Source organism: Podarcis muralis, chromosome Z (genome assembly GCF_964188315.1).
Source record: "Podarcis muralis chromosome Z, rPodMur119.hap1.1, whole genome shotgun sequence".
NCBI lineage: Eukaryota > Metazoa > Chordata > Lepidosauria > Squamata > Lacertidae > Podarcis > Podarcis muralis.
Window position 1 is genome coordinate 48,451,191 of NC_135673.1, and position 21,858 is coordinate 48,473,048.

The 21,858-nt window shown below is 43.8% G+C and overlaps 1 protein-coding gene across 2 annotated transcripts in view; it reads left to right on the top strand.

Moving 5' to 3' along the window:
* IL13RA1 (interleukin 13 receptor subunit alpha 1) overlaps positions 1–14,453 on the top strand; it is a 30,477-nt gene extending 16,024 nt beyond the window's left edge. The window contains exons 6-10 of one of the 2 annotated variants that reach the window (XM_028715003.2): positions 1,318–1,457; positions 8,085–8,226; positions 10,935–11,028; positions 11,425–11,509; positions 13,448–14,453. In XM_028715003.2, coding sequence (XP_028570836.1) covers positions 1,318–1,457; positions 8,085–8,226; positions 10,935–11,028; positions 11,425–11,509; positions 13,448–13,528 — 542 coding nt within the window. In that variant the 3' untranslated portion in view covers positions 13,529–14,453. Of the gene's footprint in view, positions 1–1,317; positions 1,458–8,084; positions 8,227–10,934; positions 11,029–11,424; positions 11,510–13,447 lie in introns of those variants that run through there. The other variant, XM_028715004.2, reaches the window with a different exon arrangement.
* Positions 14,454–21,858: the final 7,405 nt, after the last annotated feature.

Here is a 21,858-nt window from a genome sequence, read left to right on the forward strand (position 1 = left end):
TGGGATTGGAAATGGTGTTGCAGATTCTAATGGTCTGCTGGCATATTTAAAATAGCCTCTTTTCCCCATTTAAAAGGCTTCTGAATGATGCTGTGGTGGCCATTCTCCACCGGGAATTCCAACTAGTAGATTGAGAAGAATTCTCCTTATCTTTACGTTCTGATGGAACTTAGTGGAGGATATCATTTCTTAGTTGCATTGGGCTCAGGCTATCAATAAGTCATTGCCATTAACTCACACTGAGCCCGCAAAACAACTGAAAGTATAAGCAATAGAGCTCCTGGATTATGTTTCTTCCAGACCCTAATTTACTATGCCTTAACTCCCAGAACATGGCCCAAAGGCAGCACAATGCAGCAGCCTTGCTGAAGCTAAGCAGGTTTGGTTCTGGCCTGGCTGAGACTACTTAGGAAGCCAGTGTATGCCACCTTGAGTCCCATGGAAGAAAGGTGGGGTATAAATGTCAAAATACTGAACGGGCAACCAGAGCTTTTGGGGGGGGAAATAACCAGGAGCAGGGGAATCATCCCAAAGAAAGGCAGGCTCCCTTGCCTCTGATTTGAGGGAGTTGCTGGCATACTTCCACAGTAAACAAGTCACCATCACATAATAGTCGCATCCCCCCTTTTCTGGCCCCCAAAATGGTCCCAGAGCATTCCCTGCATAACAGTTGCAGGGGTCTTTTCACTGCATTCTCTTACTGGCCAAAGGCAACGGGAGCCGGCAGTCAGGCAAGCGGGCGGGAGAAGCTGCCATCAGTGAGGCATGAGAGACTGGGATCTGAACTGTACAGTGGATAGATTAACACGCAAAACAAACTTGTTTCCATAATGGCCATGCCTCACAGGTTTTTCCCTGACATCATGTTTTTCCTTGTGTAATAGTTGCACCCCCCTTTTTGCAAACAAATATTCTGCACAGAAAGTGTGACCGTTACACAATAAAACACCGTAGTTAGGAGGAAAGAGCTTGAGATAAGGTATATGCAAGAGGCAAGACTTGGGTGAGTCTGGATGAGTAGAGGATATACTTACATTAGAACTCCCTGCAGGGAAAGGGCTCACCTATTTCTCCAGGTAAGGCTGGGAAGGACTCCAGGCTGAAACCCTGGAGAGCTGCTCTCAGACAAATATCAAGCTAGATGGACCCCAATGGTTTGTAGATTGTGTCTTCTCTCACTGTGGTACTAGGTGGGTTACACCTCGTAGATAATATTTGGAGTGTGTTTTATTTTACAGCTCACAAATATGCTACCATTGAGTTAATGTTGGATTTTAAAAATATATAATTGTGTGTGTGTTTTCTTTTCGACTTCAGAATTTCTAGTAAAACCTGATCCTCCACTGATTGTAAAGCCCAAAAGGAGCAATGAAGGAGTTATTCTACAGTGGACTGAACCAAGGGGCTTGAATTACATGTGCTATCAACTAGAAATTAATAACAAACTGGACCCAGAAGTAAGTTGCTCTAGTATCTACCATGTAATCTACATTAGATAGCAGACTGGTGGCACCTTGAAGGCTAAGAGATTTCTTATAACGCACACATATATAATTATATACAGTGGTACCTCTGGTTGCGAACGGGATCCATTCTGGAGCCCCGTTCGCAACCTGAACAGAATGCAACCCGCATCTGCACATGTGCGGCTCACGATTCAGCGCTTCTGCACATGCGCATGATGTCATTTTGTGCGTCTGTGCATGTGCAAGCGGCAAAACCTGGAAGTAACCCTTTCCGGTACTTCTGGGTCGCCGTGGGACGTAATCTGAAAGAATGTAACCCGCAGCGTTCGCAACATGAGGCATGACTGTAATAATTAACACCTATACATCCAGTGCCAGGATATTTGTGGTCCTCAGTACTGCTTTATGAGTGGTTGCTGTGTTTATTTTAAAACATCTAAGCTTCAAGTCTGTCTATTTTTAAAATTTCCTTGTCATGACATTGGTTCCATTTCCCCCTCTACATTCGTGTGTGTGTGTGTGTGTGCAAACACACCTGCCAGTTGAAGATCACACTTCATGCATTAGTGAAGCAGACTTTGGTCCATGAAAACTTACGCCTTGAGAACTTTGTTAAGTTCTTTAAGATGACATGACTGTTTTGCTGCAGTAGGCTGACTGACCGAACCCAAAGGGTGCTCATCAATGGTTCCTCTTCATCCTGGAGAAGAGTGACTAGTGGGGTGCCACAGGGTTCTGTCTTGGGCCCGGTCTTATTCAACATCTTTATCAACGACTTGGATGATGGACTCAAGGGCATCCTGATCAAATTTGCAGATGACACCAAACTGGGAGGGGTGGCTAACACCCCAGAGGACAGGATCACACTTCAAAACGACCTTGACAGATTAGAGAACTGGGCCAAAACAAACAAGATGAATTTTAACAGGGAGAAATGTAAAGTATTGCACTTGGGCAAAAAAAATACAAATACAAGATGGGTGACACCTGGCTTGAGAGCAGTACATGTGAAAAGGATCTAGGAGTCTTGGTTGACCACAAACTTGACATGAGCCAACAGTGTGACGCGGCAGCTAAAAAAGCCAATGCAATTCTGGGCCTCATCAATAGGAGTATAGCATCTAGATCAAGGGAAGTAATAGTGCCACTGTATTCTGCTCTGGTCAGACCTCACCTGGAGTACTGTGTCCAGTTCTGGGCACCACAGTTCAAGAAGGACACTGACAAACTGGAACGTGTCCAGAGGAGGGCAACCAAAATGGTCAAAGGCCTGGAAATGATGCCTTATGAGGAACGGCTAAGGGAGCTGGGCATGTTTAGCCTGGAGAAGAGGAGGTTAAGGGGTGATATGATAGCCATGTTCAAATATATAAAAGGATGTCACATAGAGGAGGGAGAAAGGTTGTTTTCTGCTGCTCCAGAGAAGCGGACACGGAGCAATGGATCCAAACTACAAGAAAGAAGATTCCACCTAAACATTAGGAAGAACTTCCTGACAGTAAGAGCTGTTCAACAGTGGAATTTGCTGCCAAGGAGTGTGGTGGAGTCTCCTTCTTTGGAGGTCTTTAAGCAGAGGCTTGACAACCATATGTCAGGAGTGCTCTGATGGTATTTCCTGCTTGGCAGGGGGTTGGACTCGATGGCCCTTGTGGTCTCTTCCAACTCTATGATTCTATGATTCTATGACCAAAGCAGTTCCACTTCTGGAAACTATTAAAAAAGTTAACTAGATCTGATGTGAGTGAGCATTGACAAATAAACCCTAATTTCTGGCTTGGTGCGCAGGGTCATTCACATATAGATGACACACAGTTCCCTCTCTGCATTCTGTCTGAGTCAAGAGAGGGTAGGCAGTTCTGGGGACAGTGGTAGGCTGGATGCATTTCCCCTGAGCAAAGAGAAATGTGGTTTAGGGGTTCTGCTTGATTTGAAACGGTGACTAGAGGATCAGTTGGCTTTATTAGCAAGCAGCGCCTATGCCCAGCTCCAGCTGGTTCACCCGCTATAGCTGGTCTTGGACTTAAATAGCCTTGCCTTGGTAACCTACATGTCATCATTTTCTTAGTCAGCTTCACATGAATAGCTCGGTATTCTACATTGGGGTGGGGGGATGTCTTGTGAAGGATTAATCTACCCAATCATTTCTGGGGAAAGGTCTAAATTAAACTTTTTGTCTTCACTAGTGGAGGGAATAATATCTATTTTAAGTCTACTGGAATAATAGACTAATGAAATAATGGAAACAAGAAGAACAGAAAGTATCTGAGAAAGAAACATTCCTTGTTTTTGTTTCTATCTCAAATGAACAAATTCAGGGGTCAGCATACTTTTTCTGCAGAGGGCCGGTCCACTGTCTCTCAGACCATGTGGTGGGCCAGACTATTATTTTTTTTTGGGGGGGGGGGGAGGAATGAACTAATTCCTATGGCCCACAATTAACCCAGAGATGCATTTTAAATAAAAGCACACATTCTACTCATGTAAAAACACCAGGCAGCCCCCACAAATAACCCAGAGATGCATTTTAAATAAAAGGACACATTCTACTCAAGTAAAAACACTCTGATTCCTGGACCGTCCGCGGGCCGGATTTAGAAGGCATTTGGGCTGGATCCGAGCGCCGGGCCTTAGTTTGCCTACCCATGAACAAGTTCATACAACACAGGATACATAATATTTGTCTCCGATGCTCCCTCTCCAATTGCATGGAGCCTGGACAGCCCCGTGGTTTTCCACGGATCTGAGGGCAATGAAACAATCACTGAGACAGCTAGAGCACCAGTGGCGGATGACTTATTCTGAAGCTGACCGGACACGGGTTGGAGCTCAATGTCGAGCCTACCAAGTGGCAGTAGCGACAACGAAGAAGACTTTCTTCACCACCTATATTCCATCTGCAGAAAACAGCAACAGGAGACTCAGGTGGTTCGCAATTTAGCGGAACCACCTGCTACATTGGGGCCCAGTACAGCCACATGATCTCCTGCAAAGTTTTTTGCAGATAAAGTCGCTCAGATTCAGGAAGAGGTAGACTCCACAGTGGGAGCAGGGTCGGGGTGGGAGAGTGCTAGAGTCCTGTCTAGTAGAGTTGCATGGAATCAATTCCAATCTGTTACCTCCGAGGATGTGAACAGGCTGCTTGGACGAGTGAAACCAACCACCTGTCTCCTTGACCCTTTTTTTAAAAGATATTTATTAGAATTTTACAAAATGAAAAAAGAAAAAAGAAAAATACAAAGTAAAAATAGATAAAAAACAATTCCATCTTTCCATCATTTTCTTTCATTTGCTTATTTCCCGGACCTCCTCACACCTCCCTTTTTGTATTCCAGTTCAATTTGTTAGTTCAGCAAATCCTTCCCCTCTTTGTTTATCCTAATCTTTAATCTTAAAATAATGTAACATTAAATTTTTGTCTATTAATAGTCCATTTTTTTTTCATACTCCTTATAGCATTATAGCTAAAAACCACATAACTTTTCATTCAACATCATTCTAACATTCATTAATTCTGTCTCCTTGACCCTTGCCCATCCTGGCTTATAAAAGCTAGCTGGGAAGGGCTGGGCGGTGGGCTTCACGGGGTGTTGAATTCTTCTCTTTGTGAGGGAGACCCGTTGAAAGAGGCGGTTATCAAACCGCTTCTTAAAAAAACATCTTTAGATGCGGCCAATATGACCAACTATCGCCCAGTCTCAAATCTTCCATTCTTGGGCAAGCTGATTGGGTGAGTGGTTGCTGAACAACTCCAGGCACGCCTGGAGGATGCAGACCATTTGGATCCCTTCCAATCGGGATTCAGGCCTCATCATAGGACTGAAACTGCCTTGGTTGCACTGGTCAATGATCTCTGGCGGGCTAGGAACAAAGGTGAGAGCTGTTTCCTAGTTCTGCTGGATCTCTCAGCGGCTTTTGACACCATCGACCATAACATCCTTCTGGACCGTCTAGAGGGGCTGGGAGCTGGGGGCACTGTTATACGGTGGTTCCGCTCCTTTCTCCTGGGCCGTGTCCAGAAAGTGGTGTTGGGGGGTGAATGTTCAGACCCCTGGGCTCTCACTTGTGGGGTGCGTCAGGGTTCCGTCCTCTCCCCCATGCTTTTTAATACCTATATGAAGCTGCTGGGAGAGATCATCAGGGGGTTTGGGCTGAGTGTTCATCAGTATGCAGTTGACACCCAGCTCAACCTCTCTTTTAAATCAGAACCAGTGAAGGCGGTGAAGGTCCTGTGTGAGTGCCTGGAGGCAGTTGGAGGATGGATGACAACTAACAGATTGAGGTTGAATCCTGACAAGACAGAAGTACTCTTTTTGGGGGACAGGAGGCAGGCAGGTGTGGAGGATTCCCTGGTCCTGAATGGGGTAACTGTGCCCCTGAAGGACCAGGTGCACAGCCTGGGAGTCATTTTGGACTCACAGCTGTCCATGGAGGCGCAGGTCAATTCTGTGTCCAGGGCAGCTGTCTACCAGCTCCATCTGGTACGCAGGCTGAGACTCTCCATGCCCGCAGACTGTCTCGCCAGAGTGGTGCATGCTCTAGTTATCTCTCGCTTGGACTATTGCAATGTGCTCTATGTGGGGCTACCTTTGAAGGTTACCCAGAAACTACAACTAATTCAGAATGCATAAGCTAGACTGGTGACTGGGAGCGGCCGCCAAGACCACTTGAAAGACCTACACTGGCTCCCAGTACGTTTCTGAGTACAATTCTAATGCGAGAAGCCAAGTTACAGGGAACCAGGCAGAGGGGCTTCTCGGTAGTGGCACCTGCCCTGTAGAATGCCCTCCCACCAGATGTCAAACTACCAGACTTTTAGAAGACATCTGAAGGCAGCCTTGTTTAGGGAAGCTTTTAATGTTTAATAGATTATTGTATTTTAATATTCTGTTGGAAGCCGCCCAGAGTGGCTGGAAAAACCCAGCCAGATGGGCAGGGTATAAATAAGAATTTATTATTATTATTATTATTATTATTATTATTATTATTATTATTATTATTAATTTGGTACTCAGACATTTTGCACCTAAACAAAGCACACTCATCCCCCACCTTCAAACACATGACCAACTATCTTTAAGGCTACAGACCACACTTGATCAATACAATCCTAGCCTCACAGAATCAGTCTACCAACAAAATCTATGAAACCACTTGGAAGGCATTCTCATGGTGCTGCAGGCACAAACAGGCAGCAAACAGAAATCTCTTACAGGAGAACTACTTAAGCTTCTCTAATGGCAGATTTCTACACTTATCTCACTGCTTGTCACAAGGAGTAAGGGTGGTCACCCAACCTGTGTCATTTCTTTTAGATAGAATGCACCTTTGGTTACGCACATCTGGCATGTGCAACTCTCCTTCCTTTGGACGGGAGGGATTGGAACGAAAAAGTGGTAGTCACACCCCTGCTCCCAGAGACCAGAGAGCCAATTAACAATTTGCAGGATGCCCTCCCACTTTCAGGTGGAAGGAATACTCACAGTTAAGGCCAGTGCTCAATTTTTAAGCTCGCAAAGACTCGTTTTCAAGCTGCCTCTCTGTGGATATGATTTTGTTCAACTTAGAATCATAGAATCATAGAGTTGGAAGAGACCACAAGGGCCATCGAGTCCAACCCCCTGCCAAGCAGGAAACACCATCAGAGCACTCCTGACATATGGTTGTCAAGCCTCTGCTTAAAGACCTCCAAAGAAGGAGACTCCACCACACTCCTTGGCAGCAAATTCCACTGTCGAACAGCTCTTACTGTCAGGAAGTTCTTCCTTATGTTTAGGTGGAATCTTCTTTCTTGTAGTTTGGATCCATTGCTCCGTGTCCGCTTCTCTGGAGCAGCAGAAAACAACCTTTCTCCCTCCTCTATATGACATCCTTTTATATATTTGAACATGGCTATCATATCACCTCTTAACCTCCTCTTCTCCAGGCTAAACATGCCCAGCTCCCTTAGCCGTTCCTCATAAGGCATCGTTTCCAGGCCTTTGACCATTTTGGTTGCCCTCCTCTGGACACGTTCCAGTTTGTCAGTGTCCTTCTTGAACTGTGGTGCCCAGAACTGGACACAGTACTCCAGGTGAGGTCTGACCAGAGCAGAATACAGTGGCACTATTACTTCCCTTGATCTAGATGCTATACTCCTATTGATGCAGCCCAGAATTGCATTGGCTTTTTTAGCTGCCGCGTCACACTGTTGGCTCATGTCAAGTTTGTGGTCAACCAAGACTCCTAGATCCTTTTCACATGTACTGCTCTCAAGCCAGGTGTCGCCCATCTTGTATTTGTGCCTCTCATTTTTTTTGCCCAAGTGCAATACTTTACATTTCCTGGGCAGGAATCTGACACGTTTGCCACATAGGCAAACAGAGAATTCCTGTTTTATATTTTAAAGCAGTCCTGTCAGAAGTATCATATGTGAAATCCGTTTCAATCAAAAGCAATTCTTCAAAGCTCTTGTCTGTTTTAAATCTACAGCACATCAACTCATTTAGTAGGTTAGATGTGTTAGACTGTTGGTTTTCATTTTTGTATTATGGTATGTTGTGAGTTTATTTTTCATTAAAATAAAAAAAAAAACAATATCACCAACAGATTATACAAACAATTTTTTGTTGTTCTTTGAAGATTTACAGGTCACGTAACAATGTAACACTCACTCTCAAGAGTAAACAATGCTACACTTTCCGGGTGAGAGCCAGGACTTCTAAGACCAACTGTAAGCAGACACATGATCCCTGGAGCGAGTGGAGCGAGGCAGTAGAAGTAGGTGAGAAGAAACTTTGTAAGACTCTTGGTAATGAACTGCTGAGCTGACTGTATGAACCAAATCAAAAGAACTAAATCTCTGCACAGATTTTATATTTATAGGTTACAAATAAATTCTAATCTGGTAGAAGGTCAGTGCTTCACAGTGCATCCCGCTACTTGGCAAAGACCCAAGTTTCTTTCCTCCGGTACAACTTCATTTGCTGACATCTGGCAAAGCTGTCTTTGGAAACCCTTTAATTAAAATTGTTGTGCCTGTACCCCTGAAATTCCCTGAAATTGCTAATGTCTTAACCCAGGGTATCTCAAACAGTAGACCGCTTTCAGATGAGCCACTGTGTGCAACCTTCCCAGGGCCTCCTCACTTGCATACTCTCCCTGCCCCCCCCGCGGCTGTACCACACACTGCCTCTTAGTTGGTCCCGTGCTGGCACCAGCAACCCCTTGCATGTTGAGTAAAAAGAACCTGGAGCAGGGAAGGTCTGCTGGATAAATTTAAAAGGGTTTCTAGGCTGGAGCTATCCCTCCCAGAAACCGAAAAGAAAATACAAGTGAAATACAAATGTGCATAGGGACAGCCTCAAAAAAAAGGAGGAGGCTGTAAAGAACCATATCCAAATGTGCTGGAACAAACATTCACTACGTACAGTGTACCATAAAAGGTAAAAGTAAAGGGACCCCTGGCCATTAGGTCCAGTCGTGACCGACTCTGGGGTTGCGGCACTCATCTCGTTTTACTGGCCGAGGGAGCCGGCGTACAGCCGTACAGTCGGAGCCGGCGTACAGTCATGTGACCTGCATGACTAAGCCGCTTCTGGCGAACCAGAGCAGCGCACGGAAACGCCGTTTACCTTCCCGCCTGAGCAGTACCTATTTATCTACTTGCACTTTGACGTGCTTTTGAACTGCTAGGTTGGCAGGAGCAGGGACCAAGCAACGGGAGCTCACCCTGTCGCGGGGATTCGAACCGCCGACCTTCTGATTGGCAAAAAAAAAAAAAGGGACACAGGTGCCGCTGTGGGTTAAACCACAGAGCCTAGGACTTGCCATAAAAGGTAGGCAGGCACAATTCTTTTCATTTTAGCTAGGTCATAAACTCAAAAGAAAATGGAACCAGCAAAATGATGAGTTTTAGGAAATTACTATTTTCTCCAACATTCCCTCTGTTTTTTGAAAGGAAGATAGTTCCGGATTCATTTCAACATGGTACCTTGTTTTGGCAGAATATTTGTTACTCACAAAGGAGAAAGTACTGATCCTACATAACAAGTACGATACTAATATGTGGAAAACAGTCAGACACACTCTCTTACATATCCAGTAGCGGCCTGGAATCAGTCACTGGAATACAAAAACGACATTGGTATTTCATGAACATAAATAAATAATAGGGAATCAGGTTCTCTAGGCTTTTTCTTTTTCTTTGGTGGGCATGAATGCTCAAAAGTGTGCAAATCACTAGCACTTGCACTCTGATACCTACTATCTTCCAAACAGCTATTTGTAAAGGATTCAGCCATCTGGGCTTAGCAAATTGGGGCACCTTTCAATAACTGAAAGGAAATAAGCTTCAAGAATTTCATAATCACATACCACAACATAATCAGGCATGAATCATCACGGTCATTTGTTTTACAAGAGCCATCAATATACAGAATCAAGTCAGGTTTGAAGAAAGAAATATCATTAAGATCTGGTGTGGCAGCGAATTGTGGAAGGAGGCACAGCTGTGTTTGTTACTTTTACAGGAGCTATTAATATATAAATCAAATCAGGGTTGGGGGGAAATAAGGAAATGAATATTCATGAAAGTTTCATGGAGGAAATTTTTCAATAGATCTAAAATTATTTTTAATTAGTTTTGCCTTTGGTTGGAAATATATATTGAATCTGGTTCCATTGAATAATCTTGCACAGCATAAGAAACAGCAAGGTTAGTTTTATAGATTGCAACTTTTCATTCCAAATAGTTAATACATTGCTGCATCAGAAACAACAAAGTTTTATTCATGATCATCTTCTAAGAGAAAATCCAAAAATGGACAAAGCAATGAAAGCATTTTTACATTTATTATTTCAAAGCACAACTGCTACTTATTGTGAGAGCAAAACAACCCTCAAAATCCATTGCTTTAAAACAACATGCTAAGACAAGCAGGGCAGGAATTTGTTTCTATAGAAAAGAAGCAGCAAATTTTTCACTTAGCAGTTTTTGAGAACTTGGTCACTGTCAAATGTTGAATGTTAATCCTAGCCAACATAGAGTTAACGAACAGCAAAAGTTTTCTTGTTGGCCTTTCAACACAAATACCAGCAGAAGAGCATTTCTTTTTTATAGATTAATGGTGAAAAGGTCAGGCAGGGAATGAGGAAAACAAACATTCTGGGCACTTACACCCCTTGGTGCTCACTCAACTTTTCAGGCGGGGAATGAGGTTTTGATAGAACATGCATGCATTTAGCAAACAGCTGGGGAAAGAGATTATAATGGTAATTATGATTATAATTTTCTCCATCAAGTTCCCCTTTTCTGAGCGGAGAAGGCCAGAAATAGTGTTGGAAGGGAATTAGAAAATGAGATTAAAGGGTAATATTAATCATATACATGAAATGAAATAGAAAGGAAAGCTACTCTGTTGCTATTACAGCTTTTTAAATTCCTAAATGGGAGTCAGGTGCCTGACTACTTCTCATTCTTTGTTTTTTCAGATGAGAGAGACTTTCCATTTTCTCTCCTTCTATACATTCTCCTTCCATTATGTGTGGCAGTCCTGACTATCATATTCCTCATACACCTGAAGAGGTAAGAGACTTATTAATGGCTTCTGTTTGAGTGTGTTGTATATGGTATATCTATCTTCCAAAAAGCTCTGCTTTCACTTTAAAAGGTTCCTGGAATAGGGGTATGAAATAAGGGAGAATATGACCGTTCTGGCATGGTGCAGTTTTGTGTAAATTTATTATGATTATGATTTATATACTGCCCTTCATCATAGGATCTCAGGGTGGTTCCCAGAACAAAATACAGGATAAAAACAAGTAATTAATTAAAACAAAACCCCTTCTTCCCACAGACACATTTAAAAGGCTGTAGAATATTAAATAAATCATGAGAACAATTCTGAAATACCGTTGAATGAGTTAAACAAAATTTGGTATCTAGAACCCATTAATTCTTTTCTTTTTTAATGTTCTGAAGGATTAAAATGTTGATTCTTCCTACAATTCCTGAGCCTGGAAAGTTTCTGAAACAAATGTTTGAAGAGCACATTGAAGATCTTCAAGTGAGTACTGGCCACTAGTCTATCCTAGTCTATCTAAGGCCAACCTAATGTGTGAGTGAGAAGCACAAGCTCAGAATGACACACACACACACACACACACACACACACACACACTCACTCACTTTTAATGGTGTGGCAGATGGTTCTAGTTTCTCCTTGAAATAACTTAATCAGAGTTGCCCGTAAGGAAGATTTATAGTACTTAAAATGTATTGGGTAACAGATTACTTTCTGAAGTCTGCTTCAATTTTATTTCCGTGTTGCTTTTTCTCCCTCCTAAAAAAAGACAACCATTTGATTCATTACATCAGTGTTTCCCAACCTTGTTTCCTTCCTGTGCCCCCTGCCCCGGATGTAGCGGGGGGCAGCTGCACCCCCATAAGAAAAAATCAATACAAATATGAGGTTCTGCCCCCCCTCAACAAAAATCCTGGCTATGACCATGCCCCCCCGTCCTACAAGTAGAAAGGTAGCTATTTAAATGTTTTGTTTGTAAATAGAACATGTTTATAATTTTTATAATTTATACAAAATACAATAGCATAAAACGATAGGAACATAATGAAATATTGTTGAAGCAGAAAAACATAGAATAATGGAGCTGCAAGGGACCCCGAGGGTCATCTAGTCCAACCCCCTGCAATGTAGGAAACTCAGCTACAGCATCTCTGACAGGTGGCCACCCAACCTCTGCTTAGAAACCTCCAAAGAAGGAGAGTCCAGAACCTCCCGGGGGAGATCCATCTTCCATGTATTATAAAAAGGTAAACAACACTTAATGTGACCCCAGTCATTTGACACAGAGGGGGAAACCTACAGATACAGTCCAAAAGGCACAGAGGGAGTTCTATATATATGGGAGAATTTGAAAAAGCAAGTTGTTCTCATGGGCCTGGGACAAAAAGACAGTTGTAACTCAGAAGTCGAACAGAATCCGTTATGGAAGTCCGTTTGACTTCCAAAATGTTTGGAAACCAAGGCATGGCTTCCAATTGGCTGCAGGAAGCTTCTGCAACCAATTGGAAGGTACATCGGATGTTCAGGTTCCAAAGAATGTTCACAAACCGGAACATGCACTTCCGGGTTTGCGGCATTCGGGAGCTAAAATGTTTGACTTGCAAAGCGTTCGTCAACCAAGGTACGAGCGTATCTTGTCATCCGGAGGAGCCCTGGCTGCCTAGATAAAACACTATAGTCCCCCACACCCTTACCTGGGAATAAGGCCCACTGAACTCAGTGTGGCTTTCTTCTGAGTAGACACTTAGTTATTTACTAGATGAAAGTCAGCAGCGCCAGATGACCCTGCTTGGCTAGACGCTGGGGTAGATTTCACCCCATGCCTTGCAGAGCTGGGCTGGCGCTGCCAATGGACCCTGCACCCCTCGGCAACATCCAAAGGCCTCAATCCACTAGGCGCTGGAACAGATTGCACCATGCTGCTCCTTGCAGAGTGAGGCCCAGGCTGCCACTAGGCCCAACACTGGGGGCAGCAATAAGCAGCTCCGGCTCACCCAGCCCTACCCATTGTCACACAACCACCACACTTACCTGACCTGGGGGTTCTGGATCATGCGTTCTACATGTCAAAATGGGAGCCTCAGCAATCGCTCTCTCCCACCGGAAACAAACCAGGACTGCTCCAAGAAAACACACATCGCAAAAAAGGAGCACTAGGCCCTGGTGGACTGCCTCCTTACCCACTTCTGATTGGCCAAGCAGATAGCCAGCCAAACAGGATTTTAAAGAAATAACTATAATGGTTTCCCCCCTTCACTTCTCACTTCCCTCTGTGGCCCCCTAGCCTCGTGCTGTGACATGAACCCCCCCCCCATTTGCGTGATTTTCACATGTGGCCCCATTGGAATATCCTGGGGCCCCCGGCTGGGAAACACTGCATTAAATTGTTTTAAGAAACTGCTATTTCTCTTTTGTCTCCAGAAACCTCCCCCCGAAGACCCAATCAAGGATGAGCAAACCCATTTGTTGGTATTCATACAGCCTTCTTGTAATGAGAACTGAGGAAACGAGGGGACTGTCTACATCAGATGACTCTTGAATGTAAACCAGAGGTCTTTGGGGCAGGGACTGATGCTTCTAGATGCTGGAGAATTTCTTGGCAATGCCCTGCTGCAGACAACATTTGTTCCCAGGCATCATTTGACTAATCTGTGTTACACCGCTTGGAGATTAAAGCATTATCCATATATATATATAGAGAGAGAGAGAGCGCAACAACAACTTGTTGGACCAACCAGGCAACAGGAATCAAATGGCCTTCCTCACTTGATGATGTTTTCAACCGAAAACTGTGAAGATAAAAAATCTTACACTGGCATTTGTGAAGCAGCTTCAATTCTGAAGGACTACTTCTTTCTATCAGGTGTTTTGATTTTTTTGCTTTCTTTCTTTTTTTTGACACTTGAACAGCAGGAATGTTCACAACAAATCTTGCAAGGCTTGTCTTTTTGTCTAGTCAAACTTTGTTCTAGTGAGCTTCTCCAAGCTAAACCAAAAACTACTTATGTCCCTTCCACTGTGGCTAGGAGAGAACTTAATGGAATGACTCGGTTGGTGATGCTTGCTTTCATTCTTGGCTCAGGGCTTGATGCCTTGCTTTTGGAGTCTTAGCTTGCCTGTCATGTTTGTCAAAAGCATGTCATGGTAGAAGACTTGCAAACGGTTTATGAATGCAAAGGCCCACACAACTCCTTTTGCAACAAATGCACAACCCAAAGGACTGAGCCCTCTGACGTTATGCTGGCCAAAATCGTGTCAAGGACTTCCTGTAGCATCTTTGAATTGATGCTTTGAATTGTCCTTTTGTTGCAAACTGTTAGACAAGCCCAAGCGTTGTAAACTTTGGAATATTTGTGTGCTCTGGTTTTTTTTTTTTAATAAAGATCTATTTATATAAAGAATGAATAAATACATTTTTTTTAATAGACTGATGTCTCTGTTGCTTAAAAAACCCTGTTTTCTGTGTCCCTGCAAGTTTGTGGAATTTTATTTTTCTTGGCTGTTTATTGCCTCCTGACTCTGCCCATGAAGTGTTAACACAGCAGCCTCCCCACCTGCCTCCTTTGGCCCAGATACTTGCGCTTGGTAGTTTGATTAACTCATTGTTCAGTGACTGATCTATCTATTCCTCTGTTTGCCAGTGGATCTGACTATTAAGAGAAATTTGGGCAAATAATTATTTATATAAAATACCCTGCATTCTCATTTCAACAAATTCACAAGGCAGTTTATTTGCTATATATTTTTGAAAGTAGGTTCTCCCTTTGGGTCCCTATAGTTTCGGACACCTTGAGATATTGTCACCAAACTTGGCATGAAGGTTCCCAAGATGGAAGCGGTGATCTTGTTAAACATTTTCAAGATGGTGGACTGAAGCGTCACTTTCACATTACTTCACCCATTGTTGACAAAGGTTTGGCTGCCTTTCAAGTAGGGCTGGGCAATATCTGGTTTACAGCATCATGATATATCACCAGCTAAACACTGTGGTATACCAATACATCACAATGTCTGAAATAAGGATGGCGCTTTGTATATTGGCTGGCTTCACGGTTTTTCCTGCATTGTGATTTTTGCCGGCACCTGTTCTTGTGATTTGCTGCCCCCTGCAGGAGACAGGGGAGAGCTGAGCCAGCAGAGTTAACAGGGGCTGCATTGTAAGTGCCAACTCCAGGGGGGCATGGGTGCTTGGGCACCCACAATAATATAATTGTGGGGGCTGGGCACCCACAATAATATAATTGTGGGGGCTGGGCACCCACAAAGCAAATGAAAAAAGCCAGCAGGTGGCAGTGACGTTGCCTCCAAGAGAGAAGCAGTAAGGCTCCAACCTCTGCAGCAAGGCATACTTTTCCAGGGGGCGGGGCTCAAACCCAGAGGCTAAGTCTCTGTTTTTGTGTCTGAGCCCCTCCAGCAGAAAAGGGTGCTTTGTTCGCTGTAGATAGGAGGAAGAGGAGCTGCCGCCAGCCGCCACAACGCAGCGTGCAACGTCACATGTCTGCATGGGGGCACCTGCAATCCTGAGGATGAATTGTAGCCCTGGGCTGCAGGAATCGAGAGAAGCATTGGCTAGCTTCATGTTTTTCCCCAAATTGCAATTTGGCATAGCGCGTGCACAAACATCTTGATTTGTGATATTTTGCCAGGTCAAAAATTATGAAACTGATATCACGATATGGACTTTAAACTGGATATATATTGAGATACAGTGGTACCTTGGGTTAAGAACTTAATTCGTTCTGGAGGTCTGTTCTTAACCTGAAACTGTCCTGAAGCAAAGTTCTCAACCCGAGGTACTATTTCTGGGCTAGCGGAGTCTGTAACCTGAAGCGTATGTAACCTGAAGTGTCTGTAACCCGAGGTACCCAAGGTATTGTCCAGCCCTACTCTCAAGATATCATCACCTAACTCGACATGAGGATTCCCGAGGTGGCGGCGGTGAGGTTCTTATCAGTATTCATCAACTAATTCTGTCAGCACAATGATTTCTGCTTGTGCAACAGAACTTTTCCCAGTTATTCTCCCCATTTGTGCCTTGCAACTCTTATGAAGCTGCTTAAACAGAAGGTGCACATCCCCCACATCCCTTCCTGAAGTGCACATTAAGAAGCATGGTTATGCAGGGCAGTCCCTTTAACAAGAGATAAACTGACACACTCCAAATTTCCTCATAGGTAAAAAAAAGAAAAGAAAGAAGTGTACTGGGCTATACACTTCTTTCCTGCACCATAATGCCAAGTGCAAAGATCAGCTAGACATGAGAACCAAGGGTTAAAATAACTGTATCAGTGGGCCTGCGTCTCATGTACTTCTAGGGACAGATGTTCAAGTACGTGTCTGTTGCCAAGTGCCATATTGGCCTAGTGAAATTATCCATGTTTTCACTTGTCTGCCCAGCCAATTCATCTCTCTGCTGTTTTGTTTCATTTTAGTCTACCAAATACAGTAACTACACACCATGCTGATGGCAGTTTTGGGTGGTGATATAAACCAGTTGCTTGGGTCTCCAGACAAATGATGAGTTATAAATGTTTGATGCTATTTTGAAATCCCTTGGAGTTGCTTATGCTTTGCCATAACAGCAGGGGATATTTCATGGTGCTGCTCTTCATTAAAATAAATATTTGGCTACTTGTAGGGTTTAGACGGGTACAGCACCATAAGAGCAAGTAGCAAAAGCAATGTGTGTATATTCAGAGTGTAAGTTGACAGTTTGCATACTGCACTGCAGATATAGTGGTTATCCCTCAATTAGGGACATGGGTGGTGCAGTGGTCTAAACCACTGAGCCTCTTGGGCTTGCCAATCAGAAGATCGGCGGTTCAAATCCCCGCGAAGGGCTGAGCTCCTGTTGCTCTGTCCCAGCTCCTGCCAACCTGGCAGTTTGAAAGCCAACCAGTGTGAGTAGATAAATAGCTTCTGCTGCGGCGGGAAGGTAAACCGTGTTTCCATGCACTCTGACATCCGTCACGGTGTTCCATTGTGCCAGAAGTGGTTTAGTCATGCTGGCCACATGACCTGGAATTCTGTCTGTGGACAAATGCCAGCTCCCTTGGCCTGAAAGCGAGATGAGCACAGCAACCCAATAGTTGCCTTTGACTGGACTTAACCATCCAGGGGTCCTTTACCTTTACCTAGCTTTCTTTTTACCTTTTTATCCCTCAATTATTTTCACTATCCATATCAGTCATTCTTTTTTAGGAACCATTTACAGTAATTAAATTGGAATTGGACACATCACCTCTCTTTAGTTTTATAATTATCATGCTAGGTAGCTTCCAAAACCCCTTCATGGATCACTGCCTTGCCGTGGCGAAGGGGCTTGAATAACTCAGAGAAGCTATGAACTATGCCAAGGAGGGCACCCAAGATGGACAGGTCATAGTGGAGAGTTTTGACCAAACATGATCCACCTGGAGGAGGAACCGGCAAGCCACTCCAGTATCCCTGCCAAGAAAACTCCATGGACAAAAACAACAGGCATATAAAAGTTATGACGCTGGAAGATGAGCCCCTCAGGTCAGAAGGCGTCCAACATGCTACTGGGGAAGAGCGGAGGACAAGTACAAGTAGATTCAGAGCTGATGAAGCGGCTGGGCCAAAGCCGAAAGGACGCTCAGTTGCGGATATGCCTGGAAGCGAAAGGAAAGTCCAATGCTGTAAAGAAAAATATTGCATAGGAACCTGGAATGTAAGAACCATGAACCTGGGTAAGTTGGAGGTGGTCAAAAATGAGATGGCAAGAATAAATATTGACATCCTGGGCATCAGTGAACTAAAATGGATGGGAATGGGCGAATTCAGTTTGGATGACCATCATATCTACTACGGTGGGCAAGAATCCCGTAAAAGAAATGGAGTGGCCCTCATAGTCAACAAAAGAGTGGTGAAAGCTGTACTGGGATGCAATCTTAAAAATGATAGAATGATCTCGATACGAATCCAAGGCAGACCTCTTAACATCACAGTAATCCAAGTTTATGCACCAACTACTGGTGCTGAAGAAACTGAAATTGACCAATTCTATGAAGCCTTACAAGACCTTATAGAAGTGACACCAAAGAAGGATGTTCTTCTCATTATAGGGGATTGGAATGCTAAAGTAGGGAATCAAGAGATAAAAGGAACAACTGGCAAGTTTGGCCTTGGAGATCAAAACGAAGCAGGGCAAAGGCTAATAGAGTTCTGTCAAGAGAACAAGCTGGTCACCACAAACATGCTTTTCCAACAACACAAGAGACGACTCTACACATGGACATCACCAGATGGGCAGCATCGAAATCAGATTGATTATATTCTCTGCAGCCAAAGATGGAGAAGCTCTATACAGCCAGCAAAAACAAGACCTGGAGCTGACTGGCTCAGATCATCAGCTTCTTATAGCAAAATTCCAGCTTAATCTGAAGAAAGCAGGAAAAACCACTGGGCCGGTAAGATACAATCTAAATCAAATCCCTTATGAATACACAGTAGAAGTGAGGAACAGGTTTAAGGATTTAGTGGACAGAGTGCCTGAAGAACTATGGATGGAGGCTCGCAACATTATACAGGAGGCAGCAACGAAAATCATCCCAATGCAAAGGAAATGCAAGAAAGCAAAGTGGCTGTCCAACGAGTCCTTACAAATAGCGGGGGAGAGAAGGCAAGCGAAATGCAAGGGAGATAGTGAAAGATACAGGAAATTGAATGCAGATTTCCAAAAAATAGCAAGGAGAGACAAGAAGGCCTTCTTAAACGAGCAATGCAAAGAAATAGAGGAAAACAACAGAATGGGAAGAACCAGAGATCTGTTCAAGAAAATTGGAGATATGAAAGGAACATTTCGTACAAAGATTACCATAATAAAGGACAAAAGTGGTAAGGACCTAACAGAAGCAGAAGACATCAAGAAGAGGTGGCAAGAATACACAGAGGAATTATACCAGAAAGATATGGATGTCTCGTACACCCCAGGTAGTGTGGTTGCTGACCTTGAGCCAGACATCCTGGAAAGTGAAGTCAAATGGGCCTTAGAAAGCACTGCTAATAACAAGGCCAGTGGAAGTGATGGTATTCCAGCTGAACTATTTAAAATTTTAAAAGATGATGCTGTTAAGGTGCTACACTCAATATGCCAGCAAGTTTGGAAAACTCAGCAGTGGCCAGAGGATTGGAGAAGATCAGTCTACTTCCCAATCCCAAAGAAGGGCATTGCCAAAGAATGCTACAACTACCTCACAATTGCAGACCGAGACCGTGAACTCTTAGAAGTGCAAGCTGGATTTAGAAGGGGCAGAGGAACCAGAGACCAAATTGCAAACATGCGCTGGATTATGGAGAAAGCTAGAGAGTTCCAGAAAGACATCTACTTCTGCTTCATTGACTATGCAAAAGCCTTTGACTGTGTCAACCACAGCAAACTATGGCAAGTTCTTAAAGAAATGGGAGTGCCCGATCACCTCATCTGTCTCCTGAGAAATCTCTATGTGGGACAAGAAGCTACAGTTAGAACTGGATATGGAACAACTGATTGGTTCAAAATTGGGAAAGGAGTACAAGAAGGCTGTATATTGTCTCCCTGCTTATTTAACTTATATGCAGAATTCATCATGCGAAAGGCTGGGCTGGATGAATCCCAAACCGGAACTAAGATTGCCAGAAGAAATATCAACAACCTCCAATATGCAGATGACACAACCTTGATGGCAGAAAGTGAGGAGGAATTAAAGAACCTTTTAATGAGGGTGAATGAGGAGAGCACAAAATATGGTTTGAAGCTCAATATCAAAAAAATGAAGATCATGGCCACTGGTCCCATCACCTCCTGGCAAATAGAAGGGGAAGAAATGGAGGCAGTGACAGGTTTTACTTTCTTAGGCTCCATGATCACTGCAGATGGTGGCAGCAGCCATGAAATTAAAAGACGCCTGCTTCTTGGGAGAAGGGCAATGACAAACCTAGACAGCATCTCAAAAAGCAGAGACATCACCTTGCTGACAAAGGTCCATATAGTTAAAGCTATGGTTTTCCGAGTAGTGATGTGTGGAAATGAGAGCTGGACCATAAAGAAGGCTGATCGCTGAAGAATGGATGCTTTTGAATTATGGTGCTGGAGGAGACTCTTGAGAGTCCCATGGACTGCAAGAAGATCAAACCCATCCATTCTGAAGGAAATCAGCCCTAAGTGCTCACTGGAAGGACAGATCCTGAAGCTGAGGCTCCAAGACTTTGGCCACCTCATGAGAAGAGAAGACTCTCTGGAAAAGACCCTGATGTTGGGAAAGATGGAGGGCACAAGGAGAAGGGGGCGACAGAGGACTAGATGGTTGGATAGTGTTCTTGAAGCTACCAGCATGAGTTTGACCAAGCTGTGAGAGGCAGTGGAAGACAGGAGTGCCTGGCGTGCTCTGGTCCAGGGGGTCACAAAGAGTCGGACACAACTAAACGACTAAACAACAACAACAACAGCAAAGCTTCCAAAAGCTACTCTATACGTACAGTAATCCCCCAAGTCAGAAATAGGCAATTTGTTGCACATTGTTGTATAAAGATTAGACACCAGGGGGCAGAAGAGGCCCACTAAATATTGCCAGTTTCTTTGATCACATACTACAGTAATTAAGGAATTCTGATGTAGTAAATGTTAGTGCTCTTTCTTCATATTTTTATTACAGTTGTGCGGTGCAGATACTGCTTGCATATACTTTCCTATAGTCCACAAGCAATTTTCATGATGGCAGTTGGAGGCGGGTGGGGAGATTCTACTAGAAAGTGGAAAATGTGATTAGATCTAATCTAATAACTAGGTCTAATATTGGTTTTGATATTGATAGTGGATTGATTATACTTCTTAATTGCATCTTTCACTGGTTAATCTGATGTAAAATGGGGTTGAAAGCCAGACAAATGCATTGCAGGGCAGTCAAATGCAGAGCCTCAAACACTCAAGAATATGAGAGTTTTATTTCTTGAGTAGACACATGGAAGCTATGGAGTGAGAAAGACAAGAGGAAGCAAGGTGAGCCAATCAGAGCGCATGAGGCCCTAAGACAACAGAGGAACATTCTTCCCCAGCCCCTTCTTCTTAAGAGTGTGAAACAGCACCACCTATTTGAAGTGGGAGCAGAGGAGGAACCCCAAGACGTGTGTCAAGATGATTATACTTCCTGCTTCGCAACACGAGGCAGCCACTGTGCAAAATGTTTTGTAGAGTGAGTCAGAAATGCAGCTGGAGGAAGCTGAAAGTGAAATGGAGGAGTGGAAGAGAGTTAAACTGTCATAAAAACAAAGTGGCTTCTGAAGCAGGAAGCCCTGGGTGACTAAACTTGCCCTGCATGTAGACAGTTCAGTGCCATGATGATGATAGTAAAATTTTATTTATACCCCACCCTCCCAGGCCAGAGCCGAGCTCGGGGCAGCTAACACCCATAAATTACAATAAAAACATAATAGGGGAGGAGAAAAAAAAAACACAATTTAAAATACAGGTTAAAAATACAATTTAAAATGCAGCCTCATTTTAATAGTAGCCCATAGATCAAAACCATAAGGGGAGGGAAACATAAGGGTCAGACTGAGTCCAAACCAAAGGCCAGGCAGAACAGCTCTGTCTTGCAGGCCTTGCGGAAAGATGTCAAGTCCTGCAGGGCCCTCGTCTCTTGTGAAAGAGCATTCCACCAAGTCGGGGCCAGTACTGAAAAGGCCATGGCCCTAGTTGAGACCAATCTAATCACCTCAAGGTCCTCTGTGCGGCATACCAGGAGAGGTGGTCCTGTAGGTACATGGGTCCTAGGCCGCATAGGGCTTTAAAGGTCAAAACCAGCACCTTAAACCTGACCCTGTACTCCACCGGG